The sequence below is a fragment of the Cupressus sempervirens genome, chromosome 2, assembly GCF_028749045.1.
Source record: "Cupressus sempervirens isolate cs-2001-9-10 chromosome 2, ASM2874904v1, whole genome shotgun sequence".
NCBI lineage: Eukaryota > Viridiplantae > Streptophyta > Pinopsida > Cupressales > Cupressaceae > Cupressus > Cupressus sempervirens.
Window position 1 is genome coordinate 400,213,598 of NC_143119.1, and position 21,541 is coordinate 400,235,138.

General features: G+C 32.9%; 1 protein-coding gene across 1 annotated transcript in view; it reads right to left on the minus strand.

Annotated features, from left to right (window-relative positions):
- Nucleotides 1–3,098: 3,098 nt before the first annotated feature.
- LOC149572824 (protein ACCELERATED CELL DEATH 6-like) overlaps nucleotides 3,099–21,541 on the minus strand; it is a 128,279-nt gene continuing 109,836 nt past the window's right edge. The window contains exon 4 of the mRNA XM_089815889.1: nucleotides 3,099–3,785. Within this exon, the coding sequence (XP_089672015.1) occupies nucleotides 3,099–3,785 (687 nt within the window). The remainder of the gene's footprint in view (nucleotides 3,786–21,541) is intronic.

Here is a 21,541-nt window from a genome sequence, read left to right on the forward strand (position 1 = left end):
ATTGAAGATCTATCAGTTGATGTAGCAAACCAATGAAGACATTGCATATGAATCAATACATCAGGTATAATTCTATTCAGTTGTTTTGAGTTGTCTTTGGCATGTGTTGTCAAAGAGGGAGAATATACTGTCATATCTTTCTAAAATTTGCAAAATAATAGGAGTTTGTGCAAGAGGGAATTTTCTGTATTTGAAGAAGAAAGTGAAGTATTCTATCAGTAAAAGACTTGTTTTCAAATTTCATTCTTCTATGACATGTTGTGTTGCCATCAATGCCAAAGAGGGAGATTTTTGGATACAATTTTTCAATTGTGTGTTGTCTTTGATGTCACACAAATGTCATATCAGTCATCAGATAGAGTCTACCAAGCTCAGAAGGTCAGCAAGGCAAAGGATAGTGTCTACCAAGCTCAGAGGGTTAGCAAGTAAAAGGATAGAGTCTACCGAGCTGAGAAGGTCAGCAAGGAAAAGGACAGAGTCTACTGAGCTCAAAAGGTCAACAAGGCAAAAGGACAGAATCTACCGAGCCCAGGAGGTTAGTAAAGAAAACTTGTAGTATCTATCGAGTAAACAATTCTTACCGAGCTAACTCAATCATCAAAGGAAATGTGGTAGAAATAGTTCTTATCGAGCTCACTCAGTCATCAAAGAAAATGTGGCAGAAGCAGTTCTTACCGAGTAAACTTAGTAGCCAAATCATTATACTAATATTGCAGTATTTATTGAGTAGGGTTAGTTAGTAAAGGATTTCATTGTTTTATGAAATAACATTTATTTTTTTAGAGTAATATTTTTAGCTGACTGATGTATAGTTTATTGGTAAATGTAACATATAAATGGGCTAACTTGACAATCTGAATGGTATAATTAAGAGGTCAAGTTGTGAATTCTAGGTATGGAGTGGAACTATGTGGAATTAATGTATATGAAGACTGATTATTGTGGAAGCGAATTGGAAGGATGATCAGAGATCATTGAGGAGTAGCAAAGCTATACTTGATCAAGGAGGATCTAATAATGCTGAACAGAGACCTGTAGTCAGGAAATTCAGTTGCATCTTGCTCAGGTCAATTCATTGTTGCTTTCTAACCATTGTAGCAGTGATTTCAAATCTCTTAATAGAGTTGGTTTAATAGCCATTTTATAAATCCTTTAACAAAGTGACAGTTTAGTTGAATATTTCTAAAGACCTCTAGCAAGGCCACTCCTAATAAGGTGATTAAATCCTCTAACAGGGTCACACCTAACAATGTGTATTGTAACCTTTAACAGGGTTGGCTCCTAACAGGGCTCACTTCAGAAGAGTGAAAAATTAATGACTAGTTACTTGGTGGTTTTTCCTATATTGAATTTCCACATTAAATTTGGTGTCTCTTGTGTTCATTTTTTTTTCAATTACATGCATGTTTGCTTGAAAATAAGTAACAATTTAATTTATCAAGTTACAACATTTTTGTTATGTTTACCGAGTATTAGTAATAACTAGATCTTTAAGACATCTAAGGGATCTGTGAATTAATTTTTGTAACTAATTCACCCCCCCTCTCAGTTACTCTACCTTTAATTCCAATAGGTATATGTCATTGAAGGTTCTCGGGGGGCCCCTATCTATAAGGAGTTGCCTTATAAATCATAGGCAAGGTAGATAATGACCGGCACTAACCCACTATATACACATGGACAGATAGGCCCTACTATTCTAATGACCAACTAAGGCTTAGTACACGAAGTGAGTCGGCCCCCTACTTGCCCACTATTATAAAGGCTAGTTTGCTTGGGAATATTCTATTACTGATGCATGTAGAGACGGGTCACTTTATTCAATCAACATATTATTGTTCATTGTTAGACCTTTCAAATTAACTTTTAGTTTTTTTGTGCAATTTTTTCAATACTTGTGTTTGCAATCACTTAGAAATTATGTTTCCAATTTTGAAAGTTAGTTTGAAATTCTTCTTATCTTAGTCTAGAGTACTTTTAGGCAAAAATCTAGATTTCTAGGATTTATTTTGAAAATTATCCAAAATGGAAAAATTCAAAAAATATGAAAATTGACCAAAAAGGGGAATTTTCAAATTTTAGAGTTGTTTTGTTATTAAGGATTGTAGAGGTTATTGTTGATGAATGGAAAACTTATCGAGCACTAGAAATTTGTGTATTTTATTTGGTTACATTCTCAATTAATGAATTAGTGTGAAGATCTACTTGTGTATTGCATCAAGGTCTTGTATTCTTCATTCCCAGCTGCATAGTGATAGTCTCCCCATAATGAAGAAACATTTTTGTTTTTTTATTTATCCATCTTGAGTCTAGGAGATCATCTTCCTTGTAATAGTATTACATGAATTAGATTAATTATTTTCATACACGAAGTTGTGGATTATAGTTCAACTTTTTCACCTCACAAGGGATGTTTTATTTTAAAGTCAATCAATTACAATAATCACAATGAAAATAATATTATAGAACTTTAATGATATTTACTAATTATGTACACTATCCTATCATAGTTATCTTCCTATGCACATTAATAAGAAGTCCACTAACCAATCAAAAAAAATCCTTACAAATAATCATAATGTTCTATTCTTTGTGTTTTTAAAAGGATAGAATAGACATGAAAATTCTAGACATAATACATATGAAGGTATTATTAAATGTACAATATCTCAATGAAATAAATCGATTTTGGAACTTAAAGTGTTTAACATATTTTTCACTAGTAAAATTACACCATATTCCCTCTTTATTTAGTCATATTTCAAATGAAGGTTTCTAGATTAGTACAAACCTCTATAAAAAAAAATTAGACCCCATTTTTGTTGTTGTATAACTCATTATTTTAAGATTCTTGGAGAGTGTTTCATGTTACATGTATCTAATTTTTCTCAACTGTGAAGGATAATAGTTATTTAGAAATTTAAATACATTGAATTTCATGGAGAAAGCATATTTAGATATGTATTTTAGAAAATAGTTTGTAAAATAAATATTATAAAATCATAATACAAAATATTAATGCATTTTTCATTGTTTAACTAAAAAATATGAAAACTATTATATTAAAAAATAAAATATGTTTAGTGATAAATAATTGATCAAATGTTAATACAAAATTTTCCAATCCATTGAATGGTTGGGTAAATTATGCCTTGCCAGTATAATGTATACACAATATCAAGAACCCACCAAATCAAACTAGCTATAAGCCCAAAAAGGTCTTCAAATATGAACTTGTTGAAGTATCTATGGTCTGTAAAAATGTAGAGTTTTGAATGAAAAGTTCTTACCCTTACTGCTAGAGGAACAACACACCCCATAAACCACACAGATAATGCCAACCACAGGTATTTTCGTCCCACAACAAGGGTTATTGCAGAAGCAAATGTTACCAATAATGCTAATAATGCTACCATGGCTGCCAAAAAACTAGTTTCAACCATGGGGCTATCTTCCTTCTTTCCAAAAACTGCAAATAGTAAGAGCACTGCAGATCCAATAGAAGTGCCAAATGCTATTGTATCTGATATCACGAACACATAGAACATAAAAATATAAAAAATTTGTTGGTACTTTGGACCTGAATGTAATTCATTTTCTTGTAGTAGTTCTTTTCCCAATATATCAAAGGGAGCTGCAAAAGCAACTGTTGCAATCAATACTGCATTTAAAGATATTATTTCACTTCGCCACTTTAGCTGTAATGTAGAAATCTTTGTTTCTTCAGCCTCTATCACCACCTTTGCATTATAGATTGCACCATTATCCTTGAGTAATTTTATGATCTGAAACAATGGTTTATATAAAATAATAGGTGTATGGCATCTAAATAAAGATTAAAATGCATAAAATAATTATTGAAATATATAGTTGAATTAAATTAGAAATTTTATTATAGTATTCACATTTAAAATTTAAATCAAATATTTTATTAGTAGGGATCAATCTATGTAAGTTGTTTCCAAAGTTAAAGATCTATGTATAGTGTGTCTCTTTAACAATATAACATAATAAATATCAAGATAGATTAAGTCAAGGTTTAAAAGTTTTAAATTTATTTTTCATAATCTACATTGATGTAATTTAATGTATATTAGGGCATAATATATTTATATATGTTGATAATATAAAATAATTATTATTTTTATTATACCAAACTCAAACTTAAAAAAAAATAAAAATTAAATATTTGTGAAATAATATCTATTGGTAAATGTTAAATGCATACACCCACATCAATGTTTAGCTATTTAAAATAATTTTTTATCTAAGTTATACAGTGAATTAGGGGATGATCTTTTTGATTAGCAAATAGTACAACAAGATAAATGAATCCTATAAGTCACAAAAGAAAAATATATAAATTAAAAAGATATGAAATATGGAAAGACTTTGTTGTATGGTTGATGACATTGTTGATAATGTTTTTTCTATAGTATGCTAATATTAATTTATTGTCATCTATATCAATATATTGTATTTTTGTTGTAGACATTACATTGATCTAATGTTTTTGATAGTTTGGGTATTATAATGAAGATTTACAAATGCTATTCTTATTGGAGTTTTTGAGATGTTTGTAGTTGATAGCCATCAACTTATAACAGTTTGGATGAGTTTTGGTAATGTTTTTTATTGTTGGTGCTATAGCATTCTTGAATGCAAAGGTTGAGTTTTTAGTTCAATATGAACTAGTTTTGATGATTCAAAGGTCGCGATGTTGGTATTATCATTGTGCCTTATCATTATGCCTACAATTTCTATTATTCATGATTTGAGTACATGTTATCTTTAGATTTGTCTAAGTTTGGCAGTTCAATATTGTTGAGTGGTCATTTTGCACAATGCTCAACGATAGAGATCCTTTCGAATATCTCTCTTAAAAATTTGATTAATAACCAACATCAAGGTTTTGAATGGCTATTTTTCAACTTATTGGGTAACTCAATTGAAGATAAATCTGTATGTTCACGAGGCATTTAATAGTATAAACCAATCTACACACCTATTGCTGAAATTTTAACCACAAAGAGATATATTTTTTGTATTTTTTGTTCTATAATGAATAAAATTATATCATTGCAACTATATGAATTCTATTTTAACTAAGTATTTGAAAATCAAATAGCAAAGATAGATTAATAAGAGATTAAAGAAAATTGCTAAAAGGGAAATTCCTAATGGACATAAGCCAAAGTAACAACATGTTTTTGAATTAAATTATCAAAAGGATCTAGTAGGAAACCAATGAAATTAGGAGCAACACTTCAACTCCATTGATGCAATCATCGATGGGAATTTCAATAATAACTGAAAGATGTTTCATGTTTCATCAAATCAAGAGGCCATGAAAAGTGTTCTCACACAAGACAAAATGCTATGCAAGAACAAAAATGATCCTTTCTCCAATTCATCACAACAATAGAATTTGTTGATACAAGGAAAACACCAAAACTAAAAGATTGCATAATCACAACAACACAATAAAACCATTGGTCCCATTAGTATTCATGAACATGCATTCACAAAAATAATCCACTCCGGTGAGAATAACTACACTTAGAATAAGAGAAGCAATAACATATATTATTCCATCAAAATAATGGCCTAGAGTACATATTACATCCATGTATTTAAAGAAAATCATCTCCTCCCTTTGTTCTAGGAGTGAGAGCTCTTCAAATGCAAACTCATGCTAAAAAACTAATAAAAAAAAGCTAATTATAAACAAATTGACTCTCTAAATGGTGCTAAGTAGGTATCCACCTTTGTTTATATCAATTAATGGGTGCATGAGCCTTTACATGACATAAAAGAATAAAAAAATGAGAAGACAAGAAGATAAAATCCATAAGATGATTTGGGAGTTAAGAAGCTAAAAGATGTAAGATGATTTGGAAGTCTTTGGGAGCTCTAAAAATGGAAGCTCGACCTTCCCTAAGCATTTCTAGGAGTTGAATTTGTTAGGATAAACCACGGAAAGAAATAAAAACTACATGCAAATATAACCAATAACAAAAAATAATAGAACACACAGAAATGAACACAAGGCACCAAGATTTAACGTGGTTCACCCAATCCCTGGGCTACGTCCACCAAACAGCAAATCCAATCTTATTACAATCCAGTGATTACAACCTGATTACAATCCGTAATCCCTTACAGCTCAATACCGCCGCAAGAACCAATTTCGTATCACCACATATAAAAAATACCCAACCCTAAGCCCTTTTTATACAAGTATTAAACTGCTTTAGGGTTATAACATGTTGGCCATATGTCGGCCATATGTCGGCCACTATTTATGAAGTATGTACAGTACTTTCCTGATCATTCACCAGAATCTAACATAATTGTTGTCAGAAATGCATTTTCAGTCCATGGAATGCTCTAAAATAGTAGTTCGCAGTTAACTATCAACCCACTACTTCTTTTGCAAAATTGTCGGTGCACCTTTGAGAAAAGCATACCTACACGCCTTGGTGACATGATCAAAAAATCCAAAAATTCTTCAAGTATCAAAACTAAATTTCCAACATCTAGGTTTTCTTCCCCTTTATACCAAAATGATGTTTGGATGTTTGTCTTTGAACTTCTCTATTATTTCTACAACTTCACTAACCTTTGGTAAATCTAATGAATTGTACTTGTTCTTAACTACTTGTCAATAGTTACTTACTTCTATCCTAGTTTCTACAAAATCCTCAAGCTTGGTGTCAAGTTCCAACAATGCTTCTTTAGTTTTGAATGCTTGTTGTACATCATCTTTTGATGAACCAATTTCAAATGTGTCTTAATTTTTAAAATACTAATTGCACTGAGGAAATCTTGGTCTTCGATTCATCTTCAAAAACCTCAAGGCTAGTTGCATCATAGTACTTTTCTGCTTCCAAAAATTGCTCTTGAGCTTTATCCTTTATTTATTGGATTCCATCATGTAGCTCTTCTATGACTTTATTCCCCAAGGATATTTTCTCTATCCAATCATCTAGATTATCTAGCTCCTTTACTGAGTATATCTCCATCACTATTTCGTACCTTTGGCCCTTTATAGACTTGAGCGCTTGTAGATTGTTAGCCTAGGTACACACTTCATCCATCAACCCAAAATATTGTTTAATAATGGAAACCAACTTGTTGGCATTAGTCTAGATGTTGTGAAATAGGTTCAAATTTTCCTATATTATCTGCACTCCTCTTTCTTCAAAATTGTGATTCCATTTCTAACATGCATCCAAAAATTAATCCATCTGTGGCCCTACCTACTTCCTTCCAAGTGAAGCTTTGAGAGAGATCTTAGGATTATCTAGGTAAATGGGTCCAACCACCTCATCCAGCTATCCTCTCAATAGACCATTCTACTTCCACAACATTATTAGCTCTAACGCATCTTGATCCATGTGTTTGAACACTTTCTCGAGGCTTGTAGTGATCAACACTTTCATTGTATCTACTATTGGATTTTCCAATATCACCTCCTTCACTTGGAAATCCTTTACAGTCAATTCTTTGGTCTAGGCATTAGGAGGAGGAATGGTGTGCTAGAAGGCCATGATCTTGATCCTTCATAATGAAGGTGAGTGCTCTAGCATCACCCTTAGGTGTCCTAGGCTTCTTCATCACTTTTATCAACTCTGTCATTCTCTCCTCTTTTGTTAGTTCCTCCTTCTTTAGTCATGATGGTGTAGTCCCCAAATTGGTGACATATATTTGGCTAAAGAAGTTGGTTCTAAAGTAGGCTTCTTTCCCTTGTTTCTCCTCTCTAGATTCTTCTCATGTTGAGGGAGTTCTTTAGAGGGATTTTTTGTGCTATCTTGGGCTAGGGATCTAGCCTCTATATCTAGGGGAACTTTTTGATTTTCTTCTTCTATTTTCCCTTCTTTAGATACTTCATCAACATGTAACTATTGATATTCTCCTTCCTCTGTATCTTGACTTTTTGATGTTGCTATAATTTTTGGAGGAATTGGAGCTCTTGACCCTTTGTCCATTATTACAGCCATGTCATGTACTTGTGGTGGTGTAATACCAAGAGGTCCTTCAAGTAGAGGAGGAAATTGATTCTAATCCTCTCCTAATGGCTCATTTATGGGAGTATCCATTATTTTGTCATCCACCATCTCGATGCCTATGGGAATGAACTAAAAATTTGATAGATCAAAAATGTCAACTCCTTCACCCTCCATTTTTTCTATCTATTTATATTGTTCATCCTTAGAAGTTTCAACTTGGGAAAGCTCTCTAGGAATAGATAAAGGTGTTTGAGTCAAGCTTCTTCTTCTCTCCTCCTCTACTATCTTAACTAAGTGAGTTCTTTTATTTAAGGTAAAAAATTCAATTTGTTCCCCTTCTTCCTCATCCTCTACTTCAAGAATGGTTTTTGGCATCAATGGTGAGGAAGTGCTTTTCTTTTTCAATTTTGATGTAGGAGCATCCAGATGTATAAGGGAAATCCTGTGTCACCCAAAAAAAAATGTACTTAGACTTAGTTTCTATTTCATGTGTTTTCATTTCTGGATACCCATTTGGGTCAAATAAAGGTTCCAACTCTCACAGTTCCACTACCAGTATTCTAGGATAGAGTATTTGAACACTTTGGGATATGTGTAAATGCCAAAAAAATAGGAGTATTTAATTGAGCCATAATTTTGGTGAACTAGAAGGTGTAAATTGGCTGGATGAATGTAATTGTAATTTAGAACATTCCAAAAAAGAATCAGGTCAAAAGGCCCCACGATTTGAAAGTTATTGCAATTTTTCAGTTTCTAGAGACCTCCTAAGAATGCTTCAAAGTCAGGTTAGGGGCATTAAATGACCTTGAAAAGGGACAAAAAAATGGGGGACAAGCAAAGCATGTCCATAGGGCTATAGAGCACTTTGAGAGGTTTCCAAAAATGTAAATGGTTTGTCAATCGGAGCTACAGTTCAAAAGTTATGCCTCTCGAAAGTTCAGTTACCATTTTTGGATTCTTCTAGATTTGCACCAACTTCTAACGCGGCTTTTGGAGCCTTCTACTTGGTTGGTGGATGCCTACTAGCACTTTCTAGAATGTACTCCTAGTCCTTAACCCTCCAAGGTCTATTTAAGGACATTACTGGCATTGTAAAAGGTAGTTCAAAGTGGAGTTTGAGAGGAGGTACCAAAAGGAGAAATTATCTCTAATTTTGTGCTATTGTAAGCCCTTAGGGCATGTTTTGAAGTCTATTATCTCTGTACTGGATGTACTAGCTTATTTTCACAATTAATACAATTTCCCTTTTCTCGTTGTGCCCATTCTATGCTTGGGTTGTGTCCCCATCAAATTTCCTCATTTTTATACCTACCACTGTTGTTTCCAATTGGGCTCTCTTAGGAATTGAGGGGAGGCTTCTTCTTTTGATTCTCTAGTTGGTGGGCCCCCTTGCTCTTCTAGCACTTATGAAGAAGGCTCATGTTGTCACTTTGGTTGTTTCTCCTCCTGAGCTTTCTCTAGCTCTTGTTGGGCTTCTACTTCTTAGGCCTCAACAACTTTCTTTGTTTCCCTAGGGGCTGCCCTTTTTCTGTAACCCTTTCCTTTGTCAATCTCAAAATACTTGACCTCTCACTCATGTTGATGTACTATTTCTAGCCTCACTAGTGATTTAGTAGGGTAAGTTGGTATTGTGACCATGGTTTCTTTTCCTTTCATAGGCCTAGTTGAAGCCTAGAGAGGTATGGCATGGGGAATTAGATCCATCCAAAATGATTTCATGGTCCATTCCCTTGTAAGTTCCACTACATGTCTTCCCTAATGGTCAATATCATCAATTTCCTCATACCCTATCTTAACATTCATAATGGGCCTATCATAGATTTTATTTCTATTGTACAAAAGATCCATGATCTTAAGGACATCCTTTTCTAAGGCCTTTAGGGGGATCACCATGTTTAGACCCTTTTCTATCAGATGTAGAGTGATCCTACAATAATCCCTAATGAAAATATCATAGTCATCTATTGTATTCATCTAATGGTCTTCCAAGGTTTCTTGATGCACAAACTTCTTCCTCACTAGGTGTTGCACCATCCCAATATTATCAAAATATGGGCGTATAGCCTAATAATCTTCCAAGGGATACTAATCCCATTCTAAGTTGAAGGTAGCAATATCTTGTTTCTACTTTACCTCAAATTCTCGAATGGTGATTGGCTAGACCCATGTTTTCTTATGTTGTTTCCCCACTCTATCATATGTAGAAGTGAGTTGGTGAGCTATCTCCAATAGGATGAGTTGGTCTAAAGTGTACCTTGGGAGCTTCCTAGGACATAGGAGAGTACCAACTACCCAGATATAGGTGAATTTCTTAAAGTAGATGTAGTAGGCCCCTACTTTATTTATTCTTGTTACAACCTCTACTGACATTCTTTTGGCATAATCACCTTTGATGAATTTGATGATGGTTAATATGAAACCATCATTCACTACCTAGTATTCCACACTTTACAGTGGGAGCTTCTTCTTCACCAAGTTTGGATACAACACATAAGGCCAACCATTTTTATCTCACATCATTCCCTTCTTGTACAACCCTAGGTAGTTTGTGGTTCTAGCTACCAATAGATACACCTTATAAGATGTCATGTAGAAGTGTGGGTTAGTCTTAACCAAGATCAACATCTCATCCAAGTTGTCACAATCAATAGGAATCTTGATGATTATAATGGTCTTAATGAAGTGCACCATCCATCTCTCAAGGTGTCCTACAGTAATAAGGCCTATAACTCTACTGAGGAGAACAAATGAATACCTGATACATCTTTCATATACCCTTGGGTCATGTCCACGTTTCATACTCATTGGCCCAAGGGTGTCTAGTCAATCAAGAATGTGGATCGCACCAATTCCTTGGCCTCTTTCTCATTTTATCTATACCCTTTGTCCACCCCTTCATAGAATATTTGGAGGCATTGGTTTTCCCTTAGGAGATGAAAAACCTTATTTATGTTCCATGGTCTGGGGTTAAAGACTATCTCCCTAGTCATGCTCCTTACGACCTCATGTAACACATAGTGTTGAGCCAATCTCATGACCAGTTCAGAGGATTGAACTGATGTAGGGTGTGAATCAGTGTTCACTAACCCATTTTGGATCAAGGTTGACACTATTAAGGAAGCATTCTAGTCAATATGGCCAAGTTTTGTATCCTAAATCTCTACATGTTTGTCTTAGAATTTGGACTTCTTATGAGCTCCTTTTTATTTAAATACTACATATTTAGGAGCCATTTTTTCTTCCATGGAGGATGATGATGATGCCATTTTATCTACAAAAAAAGGGAAAAATATTATTATACTAATATTGGAAGATCAAAATGGGACTTAACTAGTGCCTCAACTGATGAAAAATAGGAAAAAACCCAACTAAAACTGACAAGATTGACCAAAAACCCTTCAAATGCCTATTTTGTGTACTATTGTAGGGTGTGCTATTGTGCATCTAATTTTTTTCATTTGGGCACAATGTGTGCCATTGCAAACATTGAACACCTATGAAAGGTGTGCATGTGCAGAACTGTGCACATGCATATGTCTGTCTTTGCTAAGGAGGGGGAGGTTTTTCTTGTATTTTGATGTAGTGGTGGGCACCTTTTGAGGGTGCGCACATGCGCATATGTGCATGTGCATGCCTTCATTGGTGTTGGTCTTTACCTTAGGAGGCTAAAGTCAGGAGGTGGATTGTGGAGTTCTATAGCAAGTGAAGGTGTGAGGGTGCATTGAAGAGAGGAGAGTGGAGACAAGTGAGGAGTGAAGGGGAGGTTGGGATCTATTTATAGACCCTAATGCAAATGCATTCTGTGAGAGGGTGCGCAAGTGCACACCATCACTTGTGAAGAAAAATTTCTCACAAAAATTAAAGTTTTAGCCTTCTAACCTATTTAACAATACCTAATTAAAGACTAGGGCTTGACCTAGACCCAAGGCAAGGTTCTAAATGACTAAGGTGTTGGACTAGATACCTCAAAAAGAAATTTAAAACTACTCAAAATGGGGTGTGTGTTGTGGGACCACAACAAGTATATGTGGTATTTAGTGCTAACAATGAATTTAGATTTAATTTTGGAGATTTTTTGATGATTTCTAGTGATATTCATGGCTTTTTTGTGTTATTGGATCATTTGGGTGGTCCACATTAATTATAGAAGTCAAAATTTCTATTTTTCTAGCATGTGGGTATTTCTCCATTTAGATCTTAAGCAATCTAATGAAGTAAAATGTTACATTGATTGGTGGTGCATTAGCAATGATACATCATGTTCATGATGAAATCTTTGAGACCTATCTAAGTTCTAATCAACTTATTTTGGATTGCATGAGCGACTAAGAATAAGATTATATATTTTGTAATGGTAGGTCACCTATCATACCTAGTGGTTAATTAGTCTTTGTAATTTGTATAAATGAGATATCAATTTGTAATTGTGAGTAGGTGATGTGATGAAAATGAGTATGTATGCACAATTTCATGAGAAGAGGTATATTTTACTTCATTGGAACTATATTGGAATAAGAGATATTGTTAGCAAGTTTAGTTGTAATGGACCACTTATATCTTGAAGTGATTGTTGTAATGAGATTAGTAAACCTAACCGAGGGCCATCTCTAAGATTATATATGAGTATTTTTCTATAGGAAGTATACCTTATTGATTCATCTTTAATACTTTGAGTGAATGTGAACCTTGTGTTCTCTATTTTTCATGATCCTAACTAGGAATTACTTTTAACATGTTACATCATCTTGTAGGTTAGATTCCAATCAAGGTTTTCCTTAATGGGTTTCCTCAAGAAAAAGTATGGTGTTCTTGTGTTATATATTAAGGATTATGGATTTATTATTTATTATTTATATATTTTATTTTTTAGATTATTTTGTACTTAATTATTACAATTGAGTCACCCTCCCTCTTAGTTATGTTTTTCTTATTTGGTCCTAACAATTGGTTTCAAAGCATATACCTTTTTGGAGGAGCTTAATAACTTGAAGGATAGATATTATGAAAAGTGTGAGGAAAGAGAGTCTGAAGATTGGTAGTGCAAATTATATGATAGGATGGATTATATTCCCACTTACTTGATGTGTGTGGAAGATGAGTATTAGAAGACTACAAATAACAAAGTCTATTTTGTATCAAATGATTTATCACAAGCTACTACAACTAAGAAGAAAAAATTCAAAGAGAACATGATGGCTAAAGAATATATTAATAGTTCCTCTCTTAATATTTAATATTCACACACACACACACACACACACACACACATATGGATTTAGAACAATGTATGAGTTATAGAATAAGTTTGAAACTACTTATGGAGGTGGCTTGTATGTTAAGTAAGACATTGCAAGGATAGAAGGACCAGACTTCCATTAATTAAATCATTTGCCTTTATATATGATATATAAACATGCAACTCAACATGATCAAGTATAGGTCCGAGTTTCTAATTCCTTAGAATAGGAAGAGCATAATCCTCTACCATCTTTGATTCAAGGATAGACACCTAAGAATTCTTAGATGCTATGGTCTCTCCTAAGGATTTCACTTTTAACTTTACTCTTACTTTATGAGTATCTAATGATTTCTATAAAGAGAAAGGCCTTTATTTATATATCTCTAGGGGGAATTTGTTTATATTTAGATTAGTTTGGTTTTGAAATCCACAATTAAGGAAATGAAACATAGAAATGTCCAAAAGTGGAAAAAGACATGCCCATGTGATTGCTTATCCATTTGAGATAGTAGCAAATTTAGATGGACCCCAATAACTCATGGAAAATCACACTAGATGAAAAATGTGATTATTCATATTATGAAAACATCTCTTTAAATATGAAAGAGAGTAAAGATTCATCCTTTGATTTTTTTTAGTCTTGCCACTCAATAGGAATCTTTTGTTAACTAGGACTTACCCTCTTTTAGCATTTTTAGATGTGATGATTTGGTATCTTCATCCACACATGTTAAACTCTATATTGGTCTTTAGCCTATCTATCCTTCCTTGGTGTTGGGGACATCTAAATTCCCTATACCATTCTTCTCCATAGTGAAAACATATTCCACAAAACCTCCTCTTCTAGATCCTTTCCCTCTTCCTGCTTCTTATGATCTCCATTATTTTGATCATGAAAATGATTGAAATTGTTTTCCCTCTAATTTTAACTATTACTAGTAGCCTTATACTTCTTCTAATCTTCATTTTAGCCTCTATAAGACCTTCCACTAGATGCTCCACTATGACCTCTTCCACTTTTATTTTTCTCATACTTATTCAACTTTTCCTTCACACTTCGAGAAAACTAGTATGCCTTTTCAATAGTGCTTATTTATACAACTCTCAATTCCTCCTCAATGCTTGACCTCAACCTATTAATGGAATGAGAATATTTCTCCTTGTCAACTTCTTCATGGCTTATTCTAACAAGGAATTAGTAGAACTCTTCTATATACTCGAATAGATATTCCTTCCTTCTTCAACCCTTGAATTTTCTTTAGCAGATCAAGTTCATAATCAATTAGAATGATCTTGTGCCACCAAATATTCACATGCCCCTTCAGTTTGGCCTTCCCAAACTTAAACCTTTCAAAATTCTCAATATCTTCATATTCAAAATATTCTTCTAATTCATTAATCCAATTGATCAATTCCTCCAAGGAAAATGTGGGAAGATCAAGCTTAGGTTCTTTCCCAAGGTTGGAAATGGCCCTAAAACCCCTTTCCTCCTCTTGGTTTAGAATTTTCCCTTCTTCTTCCTTCTCAATATTTCTTCCTTCTTGTTCTCTTTTATTCTCATTTTCATCTATTATGACAAGATTCATCCCCCAACACTTCTATTCTTGCAATACTTGCATTTGTCACCAAAGAGCTCTAAAGTCTTCAAGTGTTACACCTTAGGCTCTTTCACAACATTCCTTTCGTGGAGGAATTTTTCCACTTATTGGTGATACCCTAGTGCAAACTACCTCAAAATTGGCAATCTATCTACACACTCATCTCAAATTATAGTCATGTTGCAAACTACCTTACAGTCAGTGATTTGTCTACACACTTAGGAAATCCCTCTCTTATACCACTTGATAAAGAGTTATCCCCTTAATACCACAAAACAATAACAAATTTTAGGAATAAAATATGAGATTATTATTATCGCCATGTGTAGATTTATAAAATTCATAAATACAATATACAAAGCCATATGAGCTTCTTCCTTACAATATTCAACAAGACAAAGTTGTGAACCACCTCTTAGATTTTCCCTACACAACCTATGGGCCTTCCTTAAATAAGAATTTTACACCACTTGGGAAGGTTTTGGACACTTATCCCTTACTCTTGAGGCTAGAAAACCTCAAATTATATTACTTAATTATATTTTATTTCATAGAATCAACTCAAGACAATTTATAAATTATATTTTTGGATGACCCAACTTCTAGAGATGATAGCTCACAAACTATTGACCCAATTGGCTATTATCATCCATTTGAAAAAAAAACATCTCCTATTCTACAATGGTTGATCACACAAGCATCCATCAGTCATGGGTTGACATTTTTTTGAACTCATTTAGGCCTTCATCATTGAGCCTAAAGCTTTTATACCAAAAAATCATATCAAAAATATGTAATAACTTCACTAACACATATGATATGGCAATAAAACTCATCCAACATGTTGAAATATCTAAGATAAACCTCCATCTATGAAATCAAAAAATTATAAGCTTACATGATTAACTTACTAAAAATAGAAAGCTTCCACAAACAATAACTCTGCACTGAAATATCCCTTATTGAAAAGACTAAAATATAAATATAAATACTTTTGTGTGATGCAAGATTGCCCTTACACCCAAGATGATCCTACATTATAAATCTTAAATGTTGGTTGAAAAGAAAAATATTTTAATAATAGAAAAGTTGAATTGATAGTGGTAAGAAAGAAAGTTGGTCTTAGAGAAGAATTTGGAGGAAGTTACTGAAGAAGGAATGAATGAACCCTCTACCATTGGAACTGTGTCAATCACTAGAGCAATAAACATCCCAAGCCAAAGGTATCAAAACTACTTCAAAATTGTACAAGTAGGCTCCCTAATTCTACCTGTCATGTTATTAAATCATAAAAGAAATAACTATGAAAGAAAAGAAAAAATTAATTAAATTGTGATAGAAATACCTTTGTCATCTACACTCAGCACATGTACAATTTTTTTCATATTGATGATGTAATTTATTTTGTTAAAAAATTTTAGACTGGAATGAGTCTAAAATGACATTGGTTGAATTTTGTATTGAGGGTGGAGCTTGGTAAGGGTTTCAGTATAGAATTCATTTTAGTGGTGGAAAAAGGATCCATTACCACACCTAGACTGAATTTGGAATTCAATCTACGTCATTCAATTATATTTTTTTACACAGTCTAGGATGGATGCACAAAAATAGTGCACAGATGCACATAAAGGTACCATAAATGTGCAATTTCTATTGCATCCATAAAACTATCAATAAGCCAAGAAGTTGCACATATGTTCAAGAATGATTTACAAATGCAAAAATACACTAAGTTCGTGTATCTTGCATAAAAGCGAAGAATTGCTCCTTAAATGTACAATTTAAGTAAAATGTAAAAAAGCATAGAAATATTTCTCAAATGTATAGCAATACAACATGGATGCATAACAATATTGAATAGATGCACACATATATTGAACAAATGCCCAATTTCAAAATTTTAAGTCGACTTAACCTCTTTCTTAAGTTTTCAAGTTCCCAATTTTTTTCTTAAGACACTAGAGGCATGCCAAATTTTTAAATGATATAAAATATATATTAAACATCCAAATGCTTGTGAATTTTTTTCCTTATACTCTTTGTGTCTTATGATTATTTATACATTTTGTACATTGTGATGCTGATATGATGAGTTAGTGTTTAGTGTATTGACCCAGGGATATGGAACCCTACAAATGATCTATAAATGTATATATTATTTTGATTTTTAAAGTAACTCACCATAGGTGTTGGCACCAAGAAGTGGTCACTAGAGGAACTTATGTGTTAGAGACTATGGCCTTGTGTAGGCTAGCTCTATGTTTGAGTTTGGTGATCAAGTGGAAACATTAAAATAAATAAGTTATGGGTGTGGATTTCACATTAATCAAGATGATTGGATATTAACATCTGAAGTAGGAGAATCATGGGTGTAAAAGAAATCTTTCATCAACTAGAAGTATTTCCATTTTTTCTTTTCAATAAGGGCTATTTTAGTATATAGTTTCTATTTGAGGAGGCTTACTACTTTTAGTAAGTTGGTCGTATGAGCTTAGAATTTTCTAATATTCATAGTTGGAATTTCATCATAGATATGTCAATGTATGATTTAAGTTTCTTTTCTATATCATATGTATTGGTGAAGTTATTGTAGATTTTTAGTATGGACTTTTAACATTAAAAAATTAGGCTCATTTTTTAAAGCCTCAATGGCTCCAAAACAAGGTAAAACCTTAGTTGATAGATGCTTGTGCAATCAACCAATGTAGAACAAGAGCTATCATTTTAGAAAAGGGGTTATAAAGCCAATCAAGTTAATGATTTGTAGGTTTGCATCTCCAAAAGTTGGTTCATCAAAAAATATAATTTGTAAATTGTCTTGAGCAAATTATATGTAATAAAGTGTAATTAAATATTATAATTTGAGGTTGGTCAACCTCAATAGCTAGGGATAAGTTTCTAGAACCTCCCAAGGTAGTGGAAAATACCCATATAAGGAAGGCTCATAGGTTTTCTAAGGAAGTTGTGTGTGGCAGTTCATAGCTTTATCTTGTTGAATATTGTAAGGAAGGTGCCCATGTGGGTTTTCATATTGTATTTTTCAATTTTACAATTCCATACACACGAAGATAATAAAAAGGGCATATTTTTTCCTTAAAAATTCTTGTTGTTTCTTTATTTTTTTTAATGTTTTTGTGGTATTAAGAGGAGCACACTTCATCAAGGTGTATTAGAGAAAGAGTTCCTGAGTGTATAGATAGATCATTGACTATGAGGCAGTTTACACTAGGATCATGGTTTGAACTGAGTGTATAGACATGACTGATAGTGAGATAATTTACACAAGGATTTCAATGACAAGGACAAAAATGTCTCCATGAAGGGAATGTGGAAAAATATCTAGAGGTGTGACACATGAGGGTTTTAAAGCCCTCTAAATACAAATGCAAGAATTGCAAGAACATATGTGTAGAGGGATGAATCTTGCTGTAAGAGATGAAAGTGAGGATAAAAGAGAAGAAGGAAATATTGAGAAGGAAAGAAAAGAAAATTTTTGAACAAAGAGGAAGAAAATATTTTCTAGGCCATCTCCAAGATTGGAAAAAGACTAAAGATTAAGGTTCTCACATTTTTGGGAAATCTTAACTCAAAGTAGTTGATCGACTAGATTAATGAATTAGAAGAATATTTTGAGTATGAAGATATTAAGGATCTTGATAGGATGGATTTTGTAAAGGCCAGAATAAAGGTTCATGAGAAGATTTGGTGGTAGTAAATCCAATTGGAGCAAAATAGAAGAGGAAAGGAGAAAATTAAAATATGGGACCGATGATAGCTAAATTGAAGTGACAATTAATTCTTGGTAATTATGAGCTCAATCTTTTGTATTAAATGTAAGGGTTGAATTATATAGGAAGATCTATTTGAAGAGCTCTACCGAGTCCTCATAATAATAAGCCATGTAGAATATTATAAGGAAAAAGCTTCTCATTACCATAATGGGTTGAGGCCAAGCATTCAAGAGGAATTGATTCTAGTCTGAATGAATAGTATTAAAGAAGCATACCAATTTTCCCTAAGAGTAGACTAAAATATTAAACAAGAAGTTTGAGAGAAATAAAAGTGGAAGAGGTTGTGGTGGATGATCTAGTGGACAATCTTATGGAGGCCAAAATAAAGATGAGAAAAAGAAGGGTGATTCTAGAAGTAGCAGTAAGAAAAAGAGGGGAAATCATTTCAATAGTTTTTATGATAAGAAAATAGAGATTAAAGAGGAAGATGAAGAGAACAAGGATCAAGAAGAGAAGGCTTTTGTGGAACATATTTTCACTACAAACAAGAAGGTCATAGAGAATTTGAATTTTCTTAATCCCAAGGAAGGATAGATAGGAGAACTGAAGGCCAAACCAAAGGTATACATGTGGATGAAGATGCAAAATTATCACATTCTAAAGATGTTGATAGAGGAGAAGTCCTAGTTGACCTAAAAGTCTTATTGAGTGGTGAGAATAAACCAACTCAAAGGAAGAGCTTATTTTTCACTAGGTGCAAGCGTAAAGATAGGTGTTGTGATGTAATTATTGATAGTGGAAGCATTGAAAATTATGGGTTAGAAGAGATGGTCATGAAGTTGAGATCAAGAGGTAGAAGTGCCCTCAATAATATTAGATCACTTGGGTGCTAAATGACCACAAGGTCATGGTTAATGAATAGTTCCTAGTAAAGTTCAAGATTAGAGGCTACCATGATAACGTACTATATGATATCATTGTTAGAAATTGGGATAGGTTAGACTATTTGATGTTGTCATTAGTGGAAACATATTAGGTGTGTGAAGAGGGTAGATCATGAAGATGAAGGCATGACATTTGTAGTTAGAAAATTGTCCAAGTATCACTTACTATACCTAGAAGAACAAAGAGATTTTTTTATCACCATAGTTTATAGATGTAACATTGAAAAATGCAAAGTCAGGTATGAATACTTGACATCAATATGATGATGTATACGAGTGCACATTTTAGTATAGACAATACATATAAAGTTATAGACATATTACTAGTTGCAACAGTATATAGGCATAATAGAGCAAGACATAGAAATAGGTATATTGGGTTAAGGAATTATTTAGTTTATGAAATAATTACTTAAATAATTAAGAGTGACATCATATATGTTAACCCTAAGTTAGTGAAATTTAATTTTTTGTTTTTTAAAGTGTACAAAGACATGAATGCCGACTAGGAAGATAATTTGTAATTAGAAAGGTATAAAGGAAAGATTGTGAATGCAAAGTTAAGAGTAAGTATGACATAATGCAATATTTATGTAATGATATATGATGCAAATTTTGATGTATGATCAAAGGAATGAGAATTTTATGGTGAGCAATGAAGACAATATTAGATATACAAAATATTAGCAATAGTAAAGAGGTTTTTATATCTATCTCTTTGTATTCAAGGAACTATATCATATATTTCATGTTTGGGTAGTGGGCTCATCTTGCATACATTTTGTATTTTTATATAACAACTCCTAGTGCAGCTGAGGCTTCTAACAAGTCTTATTCCTCTAATAAGGACCAAAGCACTATACAGATGTAATAGACTCCTAACAGGGTTAATATCTTTCACAAGATACTTTTGATCAATGGATCATTTTATCGATACCATCACCATTGGGGTTTTCTCTTGGCCAGGGTTTCCCTAGTTAACAAAACATGGTGTTATGAGTTTTCTTATTGCATAGTTATGTTTACTTTTGAGCATAGTTAGTTTTCTTTCTTATACATGTTATGAGATTGTTCATAATATAGAGTCTTCAGCTAAAGTTCGTGAAATATTGATTCACCCCCCTCTTGGTATTTCATATTTCTAATGATTGATATCAGAGCTTAGTTAGTTAGAAGAGTCTTAACAACTTGAGTAAGATCCTTATAGATATGGAATAGTTTCAAAAGAACCTAGAAGAAGCTCTTGAGAAAATTCACATTCTTACTGAAGAAAGAGATTCTTTGAAAGAAATATATGAAGATGCTAAAAAATACATTGGCAAGATAAAAGACAAAATAGATATGTTGGAAATATAGAAGAAGTAACTAAGAGGGGGGTGAATCAATTACCACTACAATATTTTAGATCCCTTGGATGTTAAAAAAAAATTTATTGCTATTGTTATTTGGTAAACATACAAAAAATGTTGTAACTCGGTAAATGTAGAGTGTGATTTACTTTTAACTACTCTTAAAACATTAATGCTGATTAATTTGCAAACATAAGAGAAATAGCATGAACACATGAGACATCAAAATTTAACGTAGAAAGCCAATATGGGAAAAATCACCAATGTAACTAGTTACTATTTTCACTCTTCTAAAGTGAGCCATATTAGGAGCCAACCTAGTTAAAGGTTACAAAACACACTATTAGGTGTGACCTTGTTAGAGGATTTGATCACCCTGTGAGGAGTGTCCTTACAAGAGGTCATAAAAAAATTCAATGGAACTATCACCTTGTTAGAGGATTTACAACTGATTGTTAAACCAACTCTGTTAAGGGATTTTAGATCACTACTACAATGGTAAGAAAATAATAATGAAATGACCTGATTGTGATGCAACTGAGTTTTCTAATTATAGATCTCTATTCTACTTCATACTAGATCCTTCTTGATCAAATAAAACTTTTCTTCTCCACAAGGATACCTACTTATGCTTCAAGTTCGCTCTCACTCTTACTTTCTTAATTCAA